General features: G+C 36.7%; 1 protein-coding gene across 4 annotated transcripts in view; it reads right to left on the reverse strand.

Moving 5' to 3' along the window:
- DPY19L3 (dpy-19 like C-mannosyltransferase 3) overlaps nt 1-16,128 on the reverse strand; it is a 39,299-nt gene extending 23,171 nt beyond the window's left edge. For 2 of the 4 annotated variants that reach the window (XM_050903974.1, XM_050903972.1), the window contains exons 1-9: nt 16,067-16,128; nt 14,364-14,506; nt 12,745-12,878; nt 5,551-5,641; nt 4,573-4,694; nt 4,228-4,373; nt 2,956-3,079; nt 2,023-2,157; nt 186-317 (exon numbers count right to left, since the gene is read on the reverse strand). In XM_050903974.1, the coding sequence (XP_050759931.1) occupies nt 186-317; nt 2,023-2,157; nt 2,956-3,079; nt 4,228-4,373; nt 4,573-4,694; nt 5,551-5,641; nt 12,745-12,878; nt 14,364-14,466 (987 nt within the window). In that variant the 5' untranslated portion in view covers nt 14,467-14,506; nt 16,067-16,128. Of the gene's footprint in view, nt 1-185; nt 318-2,022; nt 2,158-2,955; nt 3,080-4,227; nt 4,374-4,572; nt 4,695-5,533; nt 5,642-12,744; nt 12,879-14,363; nt 14,507-14,798; nt 14,846-16,066 lie in introns of those variants that run through there. The other 2 variants (XM_050903973.1, XM_050903975.1) reach the window with 2 other exon arrangements.
- Nucleotides 16,129-24,104: the final 7,976 nt, after the last annotated feature.

Raw genomic sequence — 24,104 nt, forward strand, 5'->3', positions numbered from 1 at the left:
GGTTATGCTGTAGTTAGTGTAATTGAATTCATTATTTGATCATGCAATGTTTTTGTTGCTTTACGCTATAGTAATTCCTCTAATTAGTATTAGTAATTTCAGATTATAATGCATATAAATTAGTCATTTATCTATATATATATCACACTCTTTATTTAGTACTACAAAAATATTTCGGTACCTACCTGGATTGTTCTTGCTATCAAGACAGAAGCATTAAAACTTATAAGTAATGATCCAAGAATCATTGAATTAAAGAACTGCATGACACAGACTAGCAGTAATCCAGAAATCTGAATGATATAGAGCCACGTAACCTGTAACAATAATGAGATTTTTATGCCTACAAAACCTTACAGTCATAGCTGTATTGTCTTTGAATACGTTTTATAATTTATTTCAACATCAATTATTTTTACAAAAAAAATGTATCATCTTGCACTAAATCATTACACTTAGAGCCAGTACTATATCCTTGCTACGTTTATGTCCTGAACTAGTTAGGTTAGTATTCTATACCTATTTCATACCTAGGGAAGCCTGACGCTATAATAAAGCAGATGCGTTAAACTACTGCGGAGTGAGGAAAACATTAATTACTTAATATTTGGAAGATGTTTTGTATTTTCTTTAGTCAAAGAAGTGTTTCTGTAGCCTCTATATGTCTTTATGACTAAAGAGTTATGGCTCAGTGCAGTTCAGCAATCAAACATTAGCCGATTTCTCTTAACTTTTATAATAGTTCAGTATAGTCCTTTTCGAGCTATGCGAAACTATTACAAATGTTCAACTGAATGCGAACACTAAAGACCATACGATTTTCTGATACAGTGGTACCAAAACATAAATTTACCTGACACAAAGATCTTGAGTTTAGTCTTGTATTACAGCAGTGGTGTAAGTCAGTATCAAATGGCCCAACAAACTCCAACGGTTTTAAGTAGCACTTTTTGGAAAATTAATATGGAATAAGAATGGTGCAGTAAGTCCATTTTGATATAATTCAGGATGAAGCTGGTAATTTGCCAACTTTTAAGGCAGCTGATTAGTCACATTAACTGCTAACTTCAGCTTACATTGGCAGATATAACGAAGAATTTAGAAACTGTTAAATAAACCACATTTATTTTGATATGCAGCCATTTTCAGTTAAATCAATACAATCACTAATATTCAAGTCTGCTTCAAATTTAAAACAAAATTAACATGAATTGATCTTCATCCTACTGTAATCTTCCTTAAAGTTAGAACCTTTTTCAACTACTGTAAGCTTTTACAAAGGCTAAAATCATCTCAGTAGAATTTCACAGTGACATTAAATTCAAAGACAATGTTTTCATCTTCTATAGTATGTTTCTATTTCCTAAGATTGACTGTAAATGATTCCTTATCTTCTTAGTGACACTTGTTTTACTTTTTGGCTTATTCAGTTCAGCAACATAGCAGCAACAATGTTGTCATTTTGTGGTGAATTTCAATGTACAAAAGATAACTGCTTCTCTTGAGCAATCTGGTCTATCTTCTTCCTTCTCTTTATGGTACAGTGCTTACATCTAACTTTCAAACAAGGATGCACAATATTTGAGGCAAAATTCGTACATTGTTATGACTTCAGCTTAGGCAAGATTTCTTGTGCTACTTTTTTTTTTTTTCTGGCCACTTCCAGAGGACATGCTTAAGCTGTGGTATTAGATCAACTGTTACGATGGTGTTTAAAAGTAACCCCTTAATAGTGTCAAAACATAGCTGTGTCTAAACAAAACTAGACAAAAATTAAACAATAGAAATGAATTACATAAAGTGAAATAAAATCAGCTGGAAAAAATCAGAAATGGTGGTGTTTTGATTATTCATTTTACACTTGCAGAATATACACTGTGATTACTTAAAACCACAAAGCAGCACAGTGTATGATCTGTATTACTTTGGGCATCCAGGCCACTGGTTAGTAAAATACCTCCAAAATTGTTAGCTTTACGATACAAAAGAAAAAAGTTTGGTTATTTCCAAACATGATCTTACCTTTGCTGTGGGAAGCATGTCAAAGCAGTCCAGTATGAATAATGCCAATGCTTGTATCAGCATCATAAACTGATTAAATTGCCAAGTCAGGCTAAAGAGAAATGTTGCGACGAATACAACCATAAATGTCAATCTCTGGAAGGAGGGAAAGAAGTTTTATTTAACTTTATAGTTTCCTTCATTAAAAAAACCAAACAAAAACCACCAACCAAAACCCACACCCCCACACCCCCCCCAACAGAAACAACGAAAAAACACCTTAATTTCATTTTATTTCAAATCTATTTTTAAAACATTAACACAAGTTTTCTAACTGCAATAACTGCTTGGGGGATAATTAACTTTTTTTAGAGTTACACATTCTTGTATTTATGCCTGTATTTTACCATTGTAATACCACTTGCAAGAAAATGGTGAGAGCTCAGATAGTTTCAGCCCATAGATTAACATGCAATACGTGTTTTACTATGCTATAAATAGCAGTTATTTGAATAAATTGAGGAGTAATGACTTAAGAACCATTTGTCAAAGAAACTGTATCACCAATTTGCTTTTATTCTTGCAGATCAGGACAACCTCCTATATTTGTAAAACAAATGAAACCAAAAGAAAATCTTTAATCCTTGTGCTTTACAAGCTTTTCTCCTGCTCACTTTGTGTTAGTCTCTTTATGTTTTCTTAAATACACAGTACTGTTGACTTGTACTCTTTAGAGCTTACCTTTTTTTTTGCAGTGCTAAGCATACATATTCCTTTGTATTTCAACTACATTTAAATTAACAGAAGGCTCATCTGATTAATGTTTTCAACATTGTAAGTGATTTGTGTGTGTATTTCCACTGCTATAAACGCTTATTAAGTATTTTGTCCTAAGTTTTATAGACAGTTTTCTGGTACTAATTTTACTGTGTCATACTTATCAGAAATACTCACTTCTTGAACAGGCTGTAAATGAGTTCTGAGTAGGTATGTGATGGCTGCTATCTGAACAGCAAAGAATGGTAGTGCCCAGTTCTCTCTTAAAGGAATGGTGAATTCTACTCTTGTAGTATCTATTCTGTACAAAACAAATGGAGTTTCATAAATTTAAAACAAATGAAACACCAACTTGGTGACAGAGAGGTTGCAATGACAGGCATCTTTGTGGTATTTTAACTACTTATTGATAAAAATGGAGACTCTACACTCTAGTTCCTTCAACATGCCTGACTGAAAAAAACATCACTATGAAGGTTCTGCAAGTCATTGACTGTTTCTGTACCTCAAATGTTGTACTTTAGCTTCACTTACTGTTAAAAAACTTATACTATGTCTTAAATCTTACTTACGAAGCACAGTGTGGGTAATTTAAAAATGAACAAACAAACTCCAAACCAAAACCACTCCCACTTGTGGAGTTTTCACACCACATTTTACTTCATTACTTTCATCTTAGGAGAAAGAAACGTTTTACCACTATATACCTACAATTATTCTGTAATGGACATGCTTGCAGATAAACTTCTTTACAGCTGCTAATTAACATATCAAACAGTTTTGATAGAACTGACACTGTACTGTTATTTTCTTGATTAAGTTACAGATAACAGCCTATGTCACCAGTTTTAGCTTCATGTCAGCAGCTCACTGCTGGCCTAAAGCCAGTTCTTTTATTTTTCTCTCCAAATTGAGAATTCTTCAAGTGATAAAGCACTAGAACAGCTCAATTACCGTCTTTTTTCGCTGAGTCTTAGTGCAGGAGATGTCTACAGGAATAAGGGAACAGAGAAGCTGAACTTCTGATGATCTTAGGCTGTTGAAGGGATCCCTGGAGGTTGGGTGTGGGGCAGTGAGAAGAGACCTGAAAGGCATATATGCAGGTGCCTAACATCTAAGGGATCCTAGGCTGGAGAAGACAGGGTACATCATCTGGACATCCAGATACATCTGAAAGATGTAGTCCACCTTCAGAGACCAATCTAAGCAAAAATTTTCTACCCAAACTTCTTGAAACTTTAAAATCCTAGTCTGCAATGTCAGCTCATTTCTGATTGTTTTCCAATTATTTTGTATTATTTAAACATTTTTTTCCATTTCCTGGCTAATCTGGAGAGAGGCCTTATAGTTTCATTTTTTTGTCCAATTAATCATGCATTTGAAGGTTTAATGCCTTACCTTTGACATGAGGTACAAGTTTAGAAAGATCGAATGTTTAATCTCACTTACCTGTTTGTAATATACCAGCAAGCTGCCAACAACCCTGAAAGCCATGTTCCACTAAGAAGCCAGCTTGTTACATACAGAGCAATGACATAAACTGCCTGAAGTCCAAACAAAGTGTAGATATAAAAATAAACGGGCTCTAGGTATTGCTGTAAAACACAAGAATACTGATGTTGACATAAAACACTCATGGGGGCATTATACTTAATATGAATTTGGTTTTGCTTTTACAAATTAAAAAGGTATCAGGAATATTTCTAATTAGAAAATAACTAAAAAGGAGAGCTATGATTCACTGCGCAATCTTCATAATGCACTTACAATCTAAAGCCATAAATAAATGCCTACCTGAATTGGAAGAATCCTATACAGAATGCTGAGAAACACCTCCTGGTAAACATTCATTCTTTCAAGTATGTTAATTGTCCTCACAGATTCAGTTTTATTGTCATATACTAAACCATGTAAACCTTAATGATAAAGAGAAATTGAAATAGGAGATTGTCATTTTCCCCCTCCATCTTCATTTGAACAGTGAATAACTTTTTCAAAGGTATTTTAGGATCTCTCATCAAAAACTGCAAACTTTGAGTCAAGGATTCAGATCACGTTACCTCTGAATCAACATGACCTTCTGAGGTCTTCAGCTTCCCTGCTTCAAATGTGGCTCAGGGTGCTAATTCAAGTACTATATATTTAGTAATGTATAAACCACTTATTTTTACACTTACATTCCTAGCATAGAATCTGTGGTACATACTGGATCTTGAGAACCATTCTTGTCACTACTTTGAACATAGGTGATGTTAATATTGACAAACATGTAGTATAGGCAAAATTGCTAGGGAGCAACAGTTAAGTATCTAGAAAACATGAGACTGTCACAGAAAACCCCATCATCGTATATGATTTTCTTGGAAGCTGCTCATTGTGTCACTTACTGTCCAGGCATACAGCAAAAAAATTGCCCCTTCCCACAAATAGCTCATAATTCACATTAAACAAGACAAGAATAAAAATGAAAGTAATATACTGAATAAACCAGCAAGGCTGAAACCTTAACAGATATGAAAGCTGTCCCTCAAAGTGATTGCCTTCATCAGAATGTGAAGGTGTGGCACAGAAACCAATGTATTATTGTGAAATTTATTATGTTCATAACTTAGTGGCTCCCTGGCGTATGAACAGAATAAATCTGTCTCCAGTACAATTGTTACGCTATCTTTCACAGTTATGGTATTCCTTGTTCTCAACTATATTTGAAAAAAATATTAAAAATAGTCAGCTGGCAACACGAAGTAAAACTTACTTTACAGTTTACAATACCTTGCTGGATGGAAGCAGCCTGAATCATCTGTTTGTAGTAGGAATAATAAAGTCCACATTCTGTTCTGAATGATATTTCTCTTTCAACTTCCTGCAAGTGAAAGTTCAATAGTAAATTCACTTTCCATTTGCTTTTCATAATCATGTGAACCTGCCTTCAACTCAAATTCTTGCTGCACCAGGGAAACTGACCTCCACAGTGGCTTGAGTCTTTGGGTTCATGCATTCTACGCAACTTAGTTCAAATAAAGGTAAAATACATAGACAAATTAGGGTGAGGCAAATGGCTGAGGTGTTAATGCCTCTGTTAACTGGGGAAATGTATATGCCTTTTGTGATTCTGATACGCTATTTGGAAACATTTTGGATCTTTTACTGGTTTTTTTTGTAATATTCAATGTTTAGACAGGTGCAGTGGCCAACAGTTGGACTTTACAACTGTATATGCTTGCTCCATGCATTTAACCTTTTCTCCAGATGTAGATATCCCATAGTGTTCCGTGGCTTTGCTACCTTAAGGCTCAATTAATTCAGTGTGCTATACTTGGGACTGCACCATAATGCCACTCTGAGAGTTCAGCTGGCAGGGCGTGCTGCTGTCCACTTGTTAAATGCTGTTTCTTGCAGGAAGCCAGCTGTTCATCACTCTCAAATTATAGGTTAAAGGAAAGGCAATTCTTTACTTGTTTTTAGGTGCAGGTAAAGTTATTATTTTTAATTTAAAAATGTTCAAATTATTTAAACTAGGTACACTTCAAACTATGCCTCTTTCTTGGCTGATATTGCAGCAGGCAGAGTTTAGTGAGATACAAAAGCTCTCCTAGAGAAAACTGCTCTCAGTACAGGATCTTTGATTTGGAGTTCACCTCCTTTTGTTAACTCATTAGTTGTGAAGACCTAATGAAATTTAACAAAATCAGAGCCTTGGGCGACCACATTTAAACAAAATAAGACTGCATGAACAACCAATCTGAAGAGAAATAATAGGCATCTTATACAAAATTGTTTTATTATTAGTGATATTTTAGTAGTTTATATAAAAACATCCCAGCAAATATCTCTGATAAGCAGTAAGTTAGAAAAGGTTCTTATCCAGATTTGAAAATCCAGTGAGATTCCTGTATGTGATGTAAGCAAGTCATTAAGAAATTTAAGTGAGATTTCTAAAGACAATCTTATTAATTCAGCTTTATTTACAAAAGAACATTACTGAAATAACAGAATGTTACTGTTTTCTGAGATTTTTATGAATGCCATTCATAAAAAGGTTAATGCAACCTTGCATAGAATCCCAGGACTTTCATCTTTCTTATACAGTCCCATCTCTTCTGCTGGAACAGAATCAATACCATTTCAGAGCCAACATAAAGCTAGATAAAAAAATCATGTTCCTCCTTCCTCTACTGCCCAGTATAGAATCTTATCTCAAAACGTGTGTTTTATTGAAGTAAACTGTTGACAAACTAAACCAGTATTAGTTCTGGTCTCAGAAAAATCAACAGATAAAAATGCATCTGATTCAATGTAAGTTCACAATTAAACTCTCCAGCTGCTCTACAACATACAAATCATTATAATACCAGCAGAAGAAACCTACACTGGCACTAAATACTAAAAGCCGCACACTTAGCAAAACGAGAATGCTGGATTTTGAATGAGCTCTAGTTTCAAATTCGTCACTACTGAAAAGTTTTCTAATACCAAAAAGTGGCTGATTCTAAGTGCTCATTTAAAAAAAAAAAAAAAAAAAAAAAAAAGAAGGAATGTTAACATTTGGAATTTATTGAGGAGGAAAGAGTAGTCACAGAGGGGGATCTAATTAGCAAAAATGCATTCAAACATGATTAATTTGTAATCCTGGCACCAGCTGTATTCAACCAAATGCTATACTTTATGAGACAAACACTAGTGAGTTTTACATCTGTTTCATGCTAAGATAACATCTGTTTTATTCACTCACAATGCTTCTCCAGTTCTACAGCAGTTTATACTTTTCCTAGTATTCCATGTCAATAAAAACATACAGACTTATGGGTAAGCATTATAAGAGCACATATTTATCTTTCTGTATATTCAATTTGTGAGTGTTTAACAAAGAAGTTACCAGTGTTCCAAGGAAAAAAAAAAGAACACTATCCTCCAGGATACATATAGAATTGCATATGATTTCAATTTATGCAATTGTATCCTAATAATATTAAGCATTCAAAACAAAATACAAAGGACTTCTCCTCTCAAGGGCAGTGCAAAATTCTAGAGCTTAGGTTTCCTCAAACTTCTTAACCAAGTCACTCAGAATACTGAGCAAGCAAACAACGTCTGAGTTGATTTTTTCTATAAGTAAAGAGCATAAGCAAAGCTCCAATTACTTATCTTTTTTGACAAAGCTGAAGCCCAATTTGTGTAATTGAAAATATTTTTTAGTTGTTCAATTTAAGATCAGAAAGATTTGAAAATAGTCTCAACCATACAAGTGGAAACTCAATACAGACAGCTGCTATCAGTGTTCCCGGCTGCAAATCATGCCTTCAGCAAACGTATTTAATCCTTGTACATGGTCTCTTGCATGGTTAACCTCACGCCCATATGTTAGAATGGCATGGTTCCTACTCAGATCAGACTTTTGATCCAGAGTAAAAGTACCCACAACCACTCATCAGGCACTTCTTTGGAAAAGTACCACTAAAGTACTGGACTGCCCTCCTCCTCTTTACGGCTTACACATTCACTTTGTAGAGTTCTAATTAGCTTGCTACCCGTTGCCCCACCTTTTTTCATCTTTCTGTTATATTCAAAATGTAAAAAGGGAAAATATAAGCACTTCAGAGAAGGAATCCCAGGATTCTTATCCTGCATGTCTGAAAGATTTAAAATTTGGTATTTTTATTCCTGACTTCTTGCAAGCAGCAATTTTATTAAAGGAAAATTCAGTAATAGTAGTCTAAATGCTTACTCAGAAGGGATGAAGAACAAATGAAAGCTCTGAAGTCTACCTGTTTGTGTTAAAGTATTAATTTGCTACGTGGCCTTGGCTTGTTCCTGTTCAAGGTTTCTTCAGAGTTTGCGTTTGAACAAGCAATACAACAGCTGACAGGAGAGGTGATGCAATTCTCCCCCCGCCCCCATTTTGTTATTTTCATAGTAGATCCTGTTCCCAAAAGATACTATACTTGAGGAGCAGTCACTAAACTGCTATTGAAAATTACTGAAAATAGACCAGCCATTTTATATGTGTAGAGCAATAAGTTTTCAGAAAACTGAGAAAGGATTTTTGGCTAAGAAATCTGTTTTGGCTGTCACCATCATAAACAGAAATCTTTGTTGTTTTAATGCATATGAGAAGAGATTCAAACTTTTTTCTTCAAAATTGTTTGGTCAAGATAAGGGATACAAATTTCTGTGATCCCTGCTGGAAGTGTACACAAACACAGCTTCTGACTATGTGACATGGTATTCTGCATTCTCTTTTTTTTTTTTTGTAGTTCTTTCAGGAGGTCTTGGAATAAAAAAAAGAATACCAATCATGTACCTCTTTCATAGCATAAACCACTCTTCGAGATCTGCATTTAGAGTTTTTCTGATAAGGAAACAATATTACATCTTTCCTCAATGACCATGGCGAATTTATAATAGCAGGCATATCTATTAGCAAATAAGAACAAGATTCACACACACTGCAGCAGCTGAAATCAATGCACTGTTGAAAGCCATATTCAAAACAGAACAAAACAGTGTAACAACCACTGAACAGTTTTTCTAGTTGGGTGAACCATTGCTGGAAGACACCCAAAACTGAACTGGCTTTCTATGATTTGCAATTGAAATTACAGATAGGTAATCACTACAATTACTTAAAAGTTAAGAATCATCACTTTGCATAATGAACTCTTTTTACTTTCAATTTTTAGGGTTGAATACAATTGGCAAACTGCACAATTCTGTAACTAAGCAATCATGATGTTCATAATCAATGGGGCCTTCAGAACAAAAATTCCACCTTTTGTACCTAAATGGTATATGTAAAAACCTCTGTCTAGGTTAGTGCAAAAGTGTCACCTAAACACCGCAGACCTCCTTCTACTGATGTACAAAGAGAGGATTACCTTCACATAAAAGAAAAAATGACAAAACAAGTCTCCCATTACCTCTCACTATATTAATTTAGTACCCATACATACCTTTTTTTGTATGAATTCTTACCATCTGACTAATTGTAGCTTATTGGAAGAAAGGAAAAAAGTTCAGGGGATAACGTGTTGTTACATAATTTTTATATCAGAGTTCAGTAACATAAAATCCCCAAATTTGCACTGTTTACAGCCAATTCAGAGTAACTAAAGTTACTAATTTAAAATGTATGGAAATATAACTGACTTAGAATTTATTGTCTTTTCTGTGTTTCAGAGCAGTGGTGATGCACTACTATGTTTCATAGGCATGGGGGTTAATGAAACACTGAATTAGTATTGCTTCCATTTCTTCTACATGTAATGTTTAACAAAAATAAAACAAACCAAAATAACCTCTGCACGTCATTAAGCAAGGCATGCAATAATTGTGTGCCAAGGATTAGACTACAGTCCTCCATTCTGAGAATTAGGGCTGGGTATGCATTAAAATAAAACTTATTCTTTCAAAATTCTTAGAAAATTCAGTTAATGTATGCAAAAATATATGCTTTGGCTAAACTATAAAATGTTAGAAAAACAAGCAAATTGTCCATTTATTTTCAACATAATTTTTGAGGATCTCAGATTGTTCCATAGTGTATTTTATTCTTGTCTTTTATTAGTATTGGTATGTGCTGTAATTATAGGATTAGCCAATTCAGAAATGCTGGAAAACATGTATATACATCTAGAGATAGTACAATGTCCACTCATACATATAGGCACAGAGTTGTCTATATGCTGTTTTACAGATGTTAGGATGAGCCTTCCTGTCTCAGCTTTGCAGGAAATTTCACAGGCTCTTCATACGCAGTCTTCTCTTCCCATACTACTCATAAAACAGTATTTTGTTTAAACTTTATCTCATCCACATATATTCTAATGTATTCTTTCTCTGCTTAGTTAAGAGAAAATGTATCAAAATATACAGTTTAGATTTCTTATCTTGCTAGTCTCACTTGGGGCCACAAAATGCTCTGATGCAGATAGCAGCAAGAAAACAAGTCTAGGCTATATTTAAGTTAACAGTAAAACCTTAGAAAGCTTTGTGTTAATCAAAGTGAAAGCACAGTCAGATTCTGACGTGGCAGACAACTGCAGAAAATTTGATCAGACTTGACTCATCCCCAGCCTTCTTTGTATTTCCAAATAAACCGCAGGGGATACTACCTAATCTCAAGCTGTAATAAATGATTTGAGAACAAATCTTTAAAAGTATCTTTGAATCTTGCTTGGGACGTAAGTGTTTACAAAATAATCAGTTTTGTAACAATCAAGTTAGAGCTATAGCCTTCTATTTGGGAAGACACCCTTAGAAACAATGTAAGTTGAGAGTGTGTACATGCAAAACACAAACAGTATACATTCACTGAACACATAGTTCCAAAAAGCAGGAGTATGTATGAAGCCTGCTCACTTTTGGCTCTGTGTTACAACTGGTTATTTTATCTCTAATAATATGTGAAATCTCATTAAAGCTTTTCCTGTTATCAGTTTAAAATTAGCACTGCAGCCACATGCATTCTCTCGTGGAGTTAACGTCTTACTGAAGAAGGTATAATGTGAGATCAGAGAATATCTGCAGTTCTTTCTCCTTTAACCTGCTGGTAGATGAACTTAATGCTTTTTAGATTCTTTCCATCAAATTGGCTGAAATTGCTCATGTTGCAATGTTACTAGTTATCATATCAGCTCCTTAGGATGAATGTTACTAGCTATCATATCAACTCCTTAGCATGAAATGAGAGCTACAGAGACAACAGAACCCAGACCAAAAGTATCTAGAGGGTTTTATTTCCGTTTTGATATCGAACGGCATTCTAGTGTACTTAAAATGAAAACAATAATTATCAAATAAAATGAGCATTTAATCCATTGGGGGGCAACTTAATTGCAACTACAGACTTGCTTCTCTCAGTGAACTTTGTGTCCCTCTGTATCAGTTCAACAGAATAAAAATGCTGTATCTGTTATGTTCATACATTGCCACAAGTCCATGCCTGTTTATACTTCAAAATATACAATACCTGTGGAACTAATCAATACTTGCTTTCGGAAGGAAATGGCAAACCTAAGGTGTACCTTCAATATATATACAATCTATCTATCTATTCAAAGGAAGATGACAGTGGGTACAAAACAGTATTATATGTATAATACAACAGCAATTGTTTCAGTAAGTGCCAACTATTTTTATTACAGGTATGTAAATGTTTCTGGGACAGAAAAAGTGTGTAGTATAGGAAAGACCTATTGCAATGCAAGTATTCCAACTAAATATATGTACTCTTTGAATAACGTAATGCATAGAGCTAACAGAGTGAATTTTAGGCATCTAAAAGGAAAATGACTCACCTGATTCTTTTCTCTGGTTAAATTTAGATATGTGTACAGCTGCACTATTTTCCCATGCAATGATTCCAGGAAAAAACTGGTCAGTCCTGGATCTTGGGAATGAAAATTCTCCTACAGTGTAGATGTTGGTTTTACATTGGTGAATGTCTGAAATATGTTTTGAGGTTTGCACATTTAGGATAACATTATATAAAATCAGTATTGAACAGTAAGAGACTGTGCCTGAACTGTATTACAAGATCACAGTATAAATACAATTAAAGAACTGTATGCCAGGATTTTGCATATTGTTTATTTTAACTGGTTTTTGTTTGGTTTTGGATTGCTTTGGATAAAAGAAAGATGATTATAGAGCAACATATAGTAGATTGTTGAAATTCTATTCTAGATAATGATCAATGGTTGGAAGAACCATAGCTACAACTCAAGCAAGAGCTGTGTAGCAATGCTTTTAGAGAAAAATTGGGGAAAGGTATTTATAGAAATGATCAAGTATTTAAAAAGTGGTGGGAAGGGAAGCACAGCTTTTTTTAAATTAAATTTTAAAAAATGAAATATGCCATGTTTTTGAGCAAGTTACAAGACAAATACATAAATAAATGAAATTTCAACTACCACTCATATTAATACTCTATGAAAGCACTGATGAAACTATGAAAATGACTGTTACCTTAATATTGGAAAACCACAGGTCATTTTCATGCAGTGTAGCAACATAAACAGAAGTAAGAAGTCCAAGAGAGATGGCAACAATTCCACCAACAGTTATCGACAGTATGTTCCACAGCTTTCCACCTGTATGATCTTGGAAGAAAATATTTCACTCTGTAATTGTGAAACACATAATTCAACTTAAAGGAATTTTGGAAACTCATTTATACATTGCCTGTGCTAGTACAGTTTACATTCTGTAGGTAACAGGACATTTGGTTTTAAGAGGTCTTTATGGAGATGTGTTTTTTATTTTCTCAGACAGCAAACTCAGAGTATTTTATCCACATGCAAAGTGACATAAGGTGTGCCTTAACTGGTAAAATGTAGTCACAGTTTAAGAGCACCATGATCCTACAGAAATCTAGATAAACACCATATCTGATTTGTAAATCTAAAATGGAATATCCTCCAGGGCATCTTTGTTAATTAAGGCAGTACAGGATGACTGTTAGATCACAAAGTAAGAAATAAAAGTCGTCTTCAAACACCTTAAAACTGCTGCCCGTTTTTTGGGGGTTTGCTTGGTTTTTGTAAAAAACAACACTGAAGGTTCAGAAGTCTCACTAAATACCCACAAAGAGACTGAAGAGCGGCCAAAGCAGTCTTTGATAATGGTGTCATGCTTTGAATTGCAGATGACCTCCTGCTGACATCACAGTAAGATTATAGATGGAACGATGGGAAAGAAAGGTTGTGTTTCTAGGTGGCTCAATCAATTTATTGTACACTTACGTTCCTGTTTTTTAGTTGTTTTTTTTTTAATGTTGATACAAGGCTTAATATGGATCTTAGTGATCTGGAATTATATCTTTGAAATGGCTATTTCATACTGTGTGTGACATCTACATATATGCAATTCAACGGAACTGAGGGCTGGGCTGGATGAGAACTATGATCACTTTCCCATTTTGTATTTAGCCTAAGTGTATGTGTGTGGAAACAACAATGTAACTTTCCTTTCATCTACCCAAAATGCATATATAGAAATGTTTGGAATTTAGATCAAAACACCCCTTAAAATAAGTTAATTAAAAAAACCAAACCCAACAATCTTTGCCAACTCTAAAGATATAATTCCAAACAAAAACGTTGCCAGTATTTCATTACTTAAACAGATCCTCAAATTAAGACACTTAATGTCTCTCTTTTATATTTACCTAGCTAGTCTGTCCTATAGTCAAAAAGCAAGGGTTTGCAGTTAGATTCAGATTTCATGTGCAATTTGCTTATATTTAACTACAACTCATCACAGGTCTTCAAATCCTTTGTTACCAATGATGTGAACTGGGATTCGTTTAAAAACCTACGATAGCTATATGAAATCTGATAATGTATCACTGATACTAAATTGAAAAAAAATTGTTTTCACCAATTTAAATTAGGATTTTAAAATAGAGATGAGATTGACGTGCAGTAATCTGCATGCCCTCTGTCTCATCCAATTAATTTTGGTGATAGATAATTCAAGTATGAAAATGTATTTGGTACATATCTAGTTCTAACCTGTGCTTAGAATAGATACCAAAAGCTAAACACTACTAAAAAACCATGTTACCATCCTTTTCATTTACCCACCAGACAGAATCTTCCCATCAGGCTTCACATTCTTCTCCTCTGAAGGCTGATCTTCAGCCGCTTCTGTGCCTTTTCCGACCCTTCTCTGTCTTATGGTTGTCATGATGTCAGTCACTTTAATTCATTATTCTTCAGTCTGACTCCTAAATGGACACATACAAGCAATGCATCTTCCTACCCAAACATCAACTTAATACTATATGAAATATCTGAAAGCAGAATCATATTTTACTGCCATCAGAGACTTTGACTCACAGAACTATACTGTAGTTGAAGTGTATCTTACAAAAACGCAAGATTTTTTAAATTTTTACAACTGAGAGTGCAAATTAAACTATAGAAAACATTATCTTAAATTTGTAAAGACTTAAGTTCACAATTTTACATACTCTTGTCCAGGTTTTCAGAACGATTCATTATTTTGACTGCCCTCACCTTTGGCCCTTGACTCAAAGTGCACACCAGGCTCCACTTCTTTGAAAAAGTGTAAGCCCTTCAAAGAAAAATTAGTCCTTTTAGGGTATTTCAGTTGGGCACCTAAAACAGAAAGCCAGTTGTTTAAGCCTGTTGCTTTCAGGAAATCCAGAAAAAGGGGGCCCGTAAGATGCAAAAATAATGCCAGAGAACATGTGCTATAAAAAACTAGAGAGACAGCATTAAAAAAAAACCCTTGATGTTTTATACTATTAAAGTACCATAGAATTTGAGAACATTATAAAAAAAGGCAAAAAGAGGAGCAGCTAGTCCTTCCCCTGTCAATTTCCAGGTGCTGTCTGCTCTGTGAACATGGTCCATACATAAAACTGCTTCAACCTGCCATTCTACATTTGAAAATCAATGATGTCCCATCCTGAATGCAAAAATCTGCTACCATTCCCAGAGCGCAAACACTGATATTTGCGTTACCACTGGTGTAACTGACTGGTAATGCTCTAAGAAATATGCCTCAACTGCACAACTTTGTTGTTTTAAAGCTTTTGCAGCGGATTGGCTTCATCTCTTTCCCGCATGCCTGAGAAAACACATGGAGGGAACTATATGAGCATGTATCTAAGTTGTTGTTGAATAGCTGGCTTGTAGAAAACCTGACAATTACTTAATAGAGGCAAGATGGTCATCATAACCACGCTCTTTCTTTGCACTGCCAGTCTCAGCCAGCTTTCCTCAACGCCTTATGCCGACGGGAACGGTTTTGCCCGGGACACGCGGGGAAAGCCTCGACAGGGCGCCGGGAAAGGAACATCCCGCCTCCGTCCCCACAGCTGCCTGAGGTGAGGCGAGGCCTGGGCGAGCGGGGCGGGGGCAGGCTCTGCGGCCGCAGGCCAGGCCCGGGGGGCACGACGGGGAGCCCGGGGCGAGGCCGTCGGTGGCGGCGGGGCAGTGCGGCGGACAGGCGAGAGGGCGGCTAAGGCGAGGGCGCCTGAGCCGCCGCGGGCCGACGGGGAGAGGGAAGCGGCTCCGGGGGCTGGGCAAGGGCGGGAAGGGGAGGCAGGAGGGCCGGGCCCGGGGCCGCGGCTCCCCCGGCGGCCGGGGCGAGCCCCGCGGGGCGCGGGCAGCTCCACACAGCGCCGCCTTTCCGCCGCCGGCGGCGCGGCTCGCTGCGGCCTGCGCGGCCCGGCCCGGCGCGGCCTGCCTGGCGGCGGCTCCGCCGTCCGCCCGTCTCCTCCCCTTCCCCTCCGCGTCCCCGCTGGCGGGGCCGATACCTGCCGGCGCTCCGAGGGCCGCGGGTTGCTGCAGCGGGGCGGCGGCTTCTCCTACCGGCGCTGCCTGCACGGAACCGCCCGGGCCCCGCCGCGAGGAGGGGAAGGGGCGGGGGTGGGGGCGGCCGCGGCGCCTTTTCGTTCGCCCCTGTCAGGCGGAGCGGAGGGGCTGCGGCAGCCGGGGCGCGGGGCTCGGCCGCGAGCAGGGGCGCGCCGGTGGGCAGGCAGCCGCCGCCGCCGGACGGGGGGAGGCCGGTTGCGGGGAGGAGCTGCGGGCTTTGGGGAGTGGGCGGGCTGAGGACCGGGGCCGGGCTGCGGGTGGGGCGGCCTGTCCGCGCCCCTGCGGCGGGGCGCGGGGCGGCACCTTCCTCTGTGGGGCTGGGCGGGCGCGGTCGGCTTCCTCTGCTGCTTTCGGGCTCTGCGGGAGAAAGTGCGGCGGGGACGCGGTTGTTTGCGAAAGCGGAGACAGGCGAAACCACCCCAGTCTCAAACTCGTCCCTCCCCACCCCGAGCGGGTTTTGAGTAGTTCAAATGCCGGAGGGCGGGCTTGCGGCGGGCCGGGGCGAGTGCCTTCCCCGGGCTGCCCCGCGCCGGCCTGCGAAAATCCGGTCGGCGAGGCTGGGGGGTGATGCCGGGCGGTTCAGACCCGTAAAGCGGCGTCTGCTGCTCCGGCACGGTGTCGCCAGCGGCGGTCTGCCTGCCTCCTGACGGGAACAGGGGATGCTTTGGGTCCTGCTGTCCCGCTGGAAGATTCTTTTTTAAAATGGTGACGTAGAATTTATTTGTAGTGGTTTTTCTCCAAATAGATGTAGTTCCAGATATATGTGATTTTTTCAATTTAAATTAGAAGCCTAAACCATAGAGGTGTATTTTGTATTCAGTTCATTATAAACTCCGTTGTATTTCTTTATTAACTGCAGCATAAACATGCAAGGGGGGAAAAAGACATTTCTCTCTGTAGCAGGAAGATAACGGCAACACCAGACTTTTTTCTACTTAACAGGTTCAACCTACCCTTACAATAATTCTTTATTGTAAATTTTATTCGCAGTGTCTTTAGTTATTGTAGAAAAAAAAATTCCCCATAAAGCCTTTACCAACATGCCGACTCACAGATCCTATCACACAAAGCAGATTTCCCAATAATCCATACAAATCTGTGGAACAGGTGGGGATAGAGTTCACTTCCTCAGGACAATATTCAGTTGATTTTCCATCACCACTTTACAGTCCAGCAATACTTACTTTTTTATTTTTTTCATACCACAACCTTGGTTCATTGGCAAAGTCGGTATTTTGAGCAAAGAGAGGCATGAAATTCATAGAAAACAGCTCAGAGATGCCAAGCAAACTGTGTAGCTAGTAATCCTCCTGGTAATTCAGAGCTTTGAAGCCACTGACATTAGAAATCAGGAAATTTTTCAGTATCTGTCTTTGCACACTTGGCATGTTTTAGTATTTTTTAGAACAAACGATTTTCTCTTACCTCCTCTGATTAAGCTCTCCAAAGAGTTAAAAATTTCTAATATAAGTCAATTTACAACAAACAGACTAGCCATACTTCTCTTATTTTTTTGAGCAATAAGGCAGGTGGTACATTTGTAGGGAATGCTTAAACTAAGAATATGGAAACTGAAGAATTATGGGCTTTACAATGGGCATTAGATTGACTTTATTTTTATCACTAATAGCATCACTGCCACATCATACATGTCAGGTGTTTGTTAAAATGAACATATTGTATATAGATCATACAAGTGATTTTACAGTGTAAATAAAGGAAAAAATATCTGAGTGTGTTTACGTTTTTGTGTAAAGTAGGTCAGATAATGTACTTAAATTTCTGAGAAAGGGAATGCTGTGGAAGATGTTTCCTACAATGGAAATTCTGTTTATCCACTACCTGTAAAGAGGCCAATGCAAGTAAAATCTACACAGGACAAAAAGCTGCAGAAACGGTTTAGAAAACATAATCATTTAAGAGCTTTAGAAATCTGGTAATTATGCATGTTCAATAAATTTGGGAGCACTAAGTTTGTTCTCTGTAGAACCAAAACTTGGGTAGATGTTATCTTGAACTGAATGACAGGCTGTGTAGCATGGTTGCCAACAGGCAGTAGTACTGAGAAGAGCAGGAGTTATAGTCGTCTTAATTCTACTGTGTTTTATGACACTGTGCTTATATGTAATATATTTGTATGTGATAAGTTACTACGGTCGGTTGAAGAAGTTTTCCATTTTGTGGAAATGATTGCAGATTACCAGCAGTACAAATTCCACTGATATTCATGAACTACTAACGCAATCTACACTGTGAAATAACGTCATTTGAACTGAAAACAGTTTGTGTAATAGAAAAATTTGAAATATAGAAAAATAGAAAAATTGAAAATAGAAAAAATAGAAATAGTTTGTAAAATAGAAAAGAAAATAGAAAAATTAGACAGCCTTACATAGTGGTTAATGTATCTAAGACTAACTTACCTTTAAGTCATTTTAGAACAACTAATCAGCTATAGCTGATTTTGATATCATTTTGAAATATTAACGCCTATTGTTCAAGTTTAAAATAGCAGAAAATTAGACAGTAGGCAAAATAAAAAATACATTTTTTCCCCAATTCTATGTAATATTTTAACAAGTTGTATTTCCTGCTGCACTAAGTGTTTGGGTACAGCGCTAGAAAAAAAATGGAGTGGGAGAAAAACCCTCTGCCCTGATCCTCTGTCTGGAAGTACTCAGAAAAGATGAATCTGATGCTGTTGTGCCTAATATTCTAGGGACAACACCTGAAGTACAGTAATAGCTGGAAAGTATCACACTACAGTATTCTTTACTGCCTCTTTTTGCCAAGGACTAGAGCAATGTAAGTGTAAAAAGATAAAATCCTATGTCATGAGGGAGCTACACCTGAGTGTTATTATTCAACATATTCTCACTGAAACAATGTATTAGTTAGGCAACATGTCCACTGATAGTAAGATTTAGTGTTTTAAGTTGTGAGTATACAGAAAAACTAAAGAACTTCTAGATTGATATTAATCTCTGAAAATTGTATTATAAAATGTAAATTAAAATACATCAAACTATCAGTAATACTGTATTATTATAATAATACTGTAACGCTGGCTTTATACTTGCCAAGTAGCAAAAGGATATTACTTATCAATATTCTTGTTGCTCATTGTGTTCCAACTAGATCGTATGGTAGCAAAGTCTTATGTTAGTACCAAGTTACCCATAATCCCAACAACTGTTAGTCAAACAAACCACAGTGTACAGGAAATGGTTGAATGAAGCTTTAAATTCAATTTCTTTATACTATTTACATTTGCGTTTTCTCTTGGATTGTCACATTCAATACTGTAGAAAGAGCTACTGTGAACTAGAAACACAGGAGGACTCAAGTTCTGCCCAAGTAAATTTTGAGTCTAAACCTACAATCTTTTTAGTTGCTGTTCAGCAGCCATGTGATGTGCTGCAAGCATGTCAAAGTTCTAGGTTATCTCTTTTTTCAACTTTCAAAGTTTGTCAGGTGCCTGCAGTTTTGCTTTTGGGCAAAAGCATCTTAGTTTTACCAATTCTGAGTTTTTTTACCTAAGTCAATCCAGTATTAATGGTGTTTCACTTTCTGAGTGGCTCAGTGTGACAGCTCTTTTCCAAATATGCCTAGAAGGGACTGCAAAAAAAGAACAGTAGCATGATGCGTTAACTTTTCTGCAATAATTCTGACCATAAATACTTGCCAAAGATACAGGACAGAGTGACTCAAATCCCACTGATGTGTGGCAGGGCTCTAACCCATTTTCTCCTAATTCCCAGGAGCGTTACAATCATCAAACGTTAGGTCAGTGCAGCTCTATCGCAACAAGCTGTGTGTCCAGTCCCATTTCTGCAAAAGCTGCAACGTTCACTAGCAAGCACGGTGCCCTTTCTACTGGCAGCAGCAGCCCCGCTCTGGGTTGGCCAGCACTGAGGAGGAAAGGTGTCTGATAAGACATGTTCTTCACAGCAGATAAGGTGTCTTGGGACACCAGTTGGGTCACACACAACCAGGTTATTTACGGGGGGAAGTAACTTCTGATGAGGCTCTTCTGCTTTATTAAGCAGAAGTGAGCAAGGTATTTTAGCCCAGTGAATAGCAGAATACCTGGATGCCACATCCTACTACAGAGACTTTTTTCCCAGATATTGCATTAGAGAAAATGTGAAAAAGCTGCACGACGCAGCATTCTGTAGCATTGCATCTAAACCCATTTGTACCTCCAGCTTTTTTTACTTCAACGTATTTGGCCCAGGGCCATAATAGTAACAACAAAATGAAATAAAATAGCCTGTTTATGTAAATGTAAACTATGATAATACCAGCAATGCGCACTGCGGTGGTACTTCCTCTTTTCTCTCCTTGGCCAGCAACAGCAACTGAGTTAGACTTGGGGGGGTTGTTTCTGAAAAAGATGGGAAGAAAAGCTCCAGCAAGGCCAAGAAATATGCTGTATATTTAAAATTAGGTTGCAAGATATGTTTTAGCTTATGTGATGGATAAGCAAGAGTCAATCACTTACCTGAAAAAAGCTGCATGAGGCTTTCACTCCATTTAAATTAGGGAAAAAATTCCCACTAGCTTCATTATGAATTTTGAAAGTGCAGTTCTGTCCTTCAGCATTGTCCCATCACAACTGCATGCAGGCTTACAAGTATTTTGACTTAATAGTCTCATATTTCATCACTACAGTTACTTTTATAAAACTTGTATTAACAGTATTAAAACTGTAACAACTTGACACAAGAGTGAGAAATGGCAGTTAAGTATTTCAAATACTTTTTGATTTAAACAGATTCCCATCTGTCTAAACCACTGGTTCAGTGTGTGAATTTTCCATATTCGTATTTCATGCAGGTCAAACAAAAGTGACTAAAGTGTTTAACAAAAAAAGTTTATTACCAAAATACAATATTAAAGTCAATACGTGACAAACTCCTGTAAAGCAAAATAAATTATTCTAACATTGTACAGTATTTCAGAAGGTAGTTAAAGTAGTACTACAGACTTTGCTTCATAGTTCCAAACAGTCGTCTATCAGGAACACAATCCTAGAGAGAGCTTAAGGCATGCAGCTTAATGTGCTGGATAATTTTATAAAATGAAAGTCATCCTATTTAATAAGATACAGTATCAGAATTAACTGCAGTCTTTACATGTCAGTTTTCTAAATTTTTTATACTTTGGCTATAAAAGCAGTGCCATAGTGTTACAATACCTTTTCTTAAAAAAATACATGTACCCATGTCCATGAATATCAAATGCAAATGTAAATTTCTATTAAATATATCTTAACAAATGTTACTTTGAGCACCAACTGTACATTTTTTAAAATGATTAAATAAGTGCTTCTGAAAGAGGAAAATACAATAACTCTGACTAAATCCCACTCTATTTTTCCAGGCCAAGCATAAATCAGAAGGATGAAATATGCACCTATTTATCAGTATAGTCTAGTATGAATGAAGTTTTCTCTTTAGTAGAAGTATAGGCATTTAAAACAAAACTGCAAGTTACAGTTCATATCACAGAATAAAATCTAATTTAAACAAACAGCAAGTGAATAGCTGATCATCTGATAGTGCTGTGACAGAAGATCCGAAAATATTTTAAAAGCTTAAAGAAAGGGGAAGACCGCAGTGTTGGTGACTTTGAAATGTGCTCAAAAACCCTTACGTAACATGCAACCAAGCCAACCATACACTTTCTAAGGCAGATAACCTGAGGAATAATTTGCTTTCAGAAAAACTAAGTATAATTACTTCACATGCAGAACTTGTGATAAAGTCCATGGGAACTGTGAGTGGGTAACTAATGGCAAGCAGCATGGAGACAGTTAAAAAAAATAAATCTCTGTGCATATGGGAAAAATTATTTGTTGGCATTTGCTAGGCTTGATAATGGTTTTTAGAGGCAACTAACTTTCTACTATTTTATAGGAACACATGGTCAAAAAGAAAAAAGCAACAAGATGGCAAGGAACAACTGTGAATAGATGCATCCTGCTTAGTAATCCCATTACATTGAGTCCTGGTGCATTATACTTAATGCTGCAAGTGTGGCTTGTACATACACCAAAATTGTTAATTTTGATTCAAGGTTACTTGCTTTTTAAGTCTTGGTTCACTGCCATCTCCTTCTTAGCTTATGAATGCAAGTTTTTCACCTTTTTATCTTTCACTAGCTAGGCAACTTTAAAATAATTATCCCTTTACACAAAAATAACAACGTGGCAAAATATCGTTTCTGTGAATACTGACTGGTAGTTTAGCATTACTACGGATCTCGTTGTACCTTTAATTTTTTCAACAAATGGGATCTCTGGATGAGAAAGTTGAGATATATTCCAGATAATGTACTATTTTCACATTAATTCTATATCGAAGGTAAAATATTAGTGTCAATAAGACAGCATGAATACCCCATTAAAAATTTACTATCTCTAATCGAATTTGAGATCGTGTAAATAAATCATGTTTTTCAAATCCATCTGTAGGAATATGAAAGATAACTTTTAGCTGAAAATAACGTATACTTACTTCACATATGTATTGAAAATATCTCAAATATCTGACACAAAAATGCTTTGACATTATATCCTGACCAATTTTTTGAAGTAAAATGTGTACTTTCTGCTATCTAATTTATAAACAAAATAATAGATATTTAACCCAAAAGAACAAGTCAAATTGAGCAAATCACTTGAAAACAAAAATCATCAAATGTACTTGGAATCTTAGTGCCTTTATCCTGGCTTTTAGATTTTGTGCTATTTCATAAAGTTGTAACAAGACTTGTTTTCTTTTCCTGTTTGCCACTTCTAGTCAGTGATAGCGCAATAGACTGTACACTACATATGCCACCTTCTTAGATTTACAGTTGTAGCTTATTTCTGCTAGCAGAAATGTATAAATAAAGTAACCATAAAATACTGTTTTTCTAAGAGTAAGTCATTTTTAAGTAATGAGCTACTAAAAATCAGGTAACTGCATCCCCATGTCAGGAACTAGGCATGCTTCTGTGCATCTGCCATTCATTAAAAGCAGACATACATGCCCAAACTAGAAAGTTTCAATCTGGCTGCTAAAGGGCTTCTTTGGAAGTGCTGCTACTTCACTTGATTGAAGGATATATTTCAAACAATTTAAGCAGCCAACTTTATAAATAAACTCAACAAAGTTACCAGCTAATTAGTCAGTATAATATTATTCCAAACTGATACATAGATTAATGTCTTCTACTGCAAACTGCTGTAACTGTAAAAAAAAAAAAAGCACTGTAATTTTAGAAGCTAAAGGCTTTAAAAGGGAGAGATTTCTATGTGTTTCTTAGAAAACAAAGTAATCTCTAATTCCCTTTATGAATTCATATTATATGCATTAGTAAAATTTATTCTACAAGTGACTGGATACAGTTTTTGCTTAAAATAGTTTGCCTTTTTTTTTCAAATATGATTTTCTACAGGAAGATTACTCTATCTTTCAGTGAATTATTTCTACAGTTACAGCTCTGGAGACAAATGGGAAATTTAGACTGCCAGTGGGATTTCAAAGAACTCCAAAGGATGTAGGCATTTCTCAAAATCCCACTTTGTGCTCACCTACATCTTTAGGTGATTAATCTACATCTCTTTGTGGCAATTATTGTTAATATCTTGTTCTCAGTAAAAAACATTGCTCATGCATACTGCAAAGTAATCACCACAAATTAAAAGTGACATATGATAAGATTTTTTTCTTTTTTTAAAAATAGTTCTGCTGAATGTGTCAAGAAAACCATTAAGAAACAGCAGGTCATTATTATAAAGGATCTTTTACACACTATCAATTCGAAAGACAGTTTTTTTAGTTCGGATCCCATCAGACAAATAGTTATTAGCAAAATGCTTCTAGGCTCCTCAGCTCCTGCTGCTCTAAATCGATAGAAAGGATAGCAGTCTTTGTTGAAGGACGACTTGGAGTTTGTAAGGCCTTAAAAATAGATTGGGAAAAATGAAAC

The sequence above is a fragment of the Gymnogyps californianus genome, chromosome 12 (genome assembly GCF_018139145.2).
Source record: "Gymnogyps californianus isolate 813 chromosome 12, ASM1813914v2, whole genome shotgun sequence".
Lineage (NCBI taxonomy): Eukaryota > Metazoa > Chordata > Aves > Accipitriformes > Cathartidae > Gymnogyps > Gymnogyps californianus.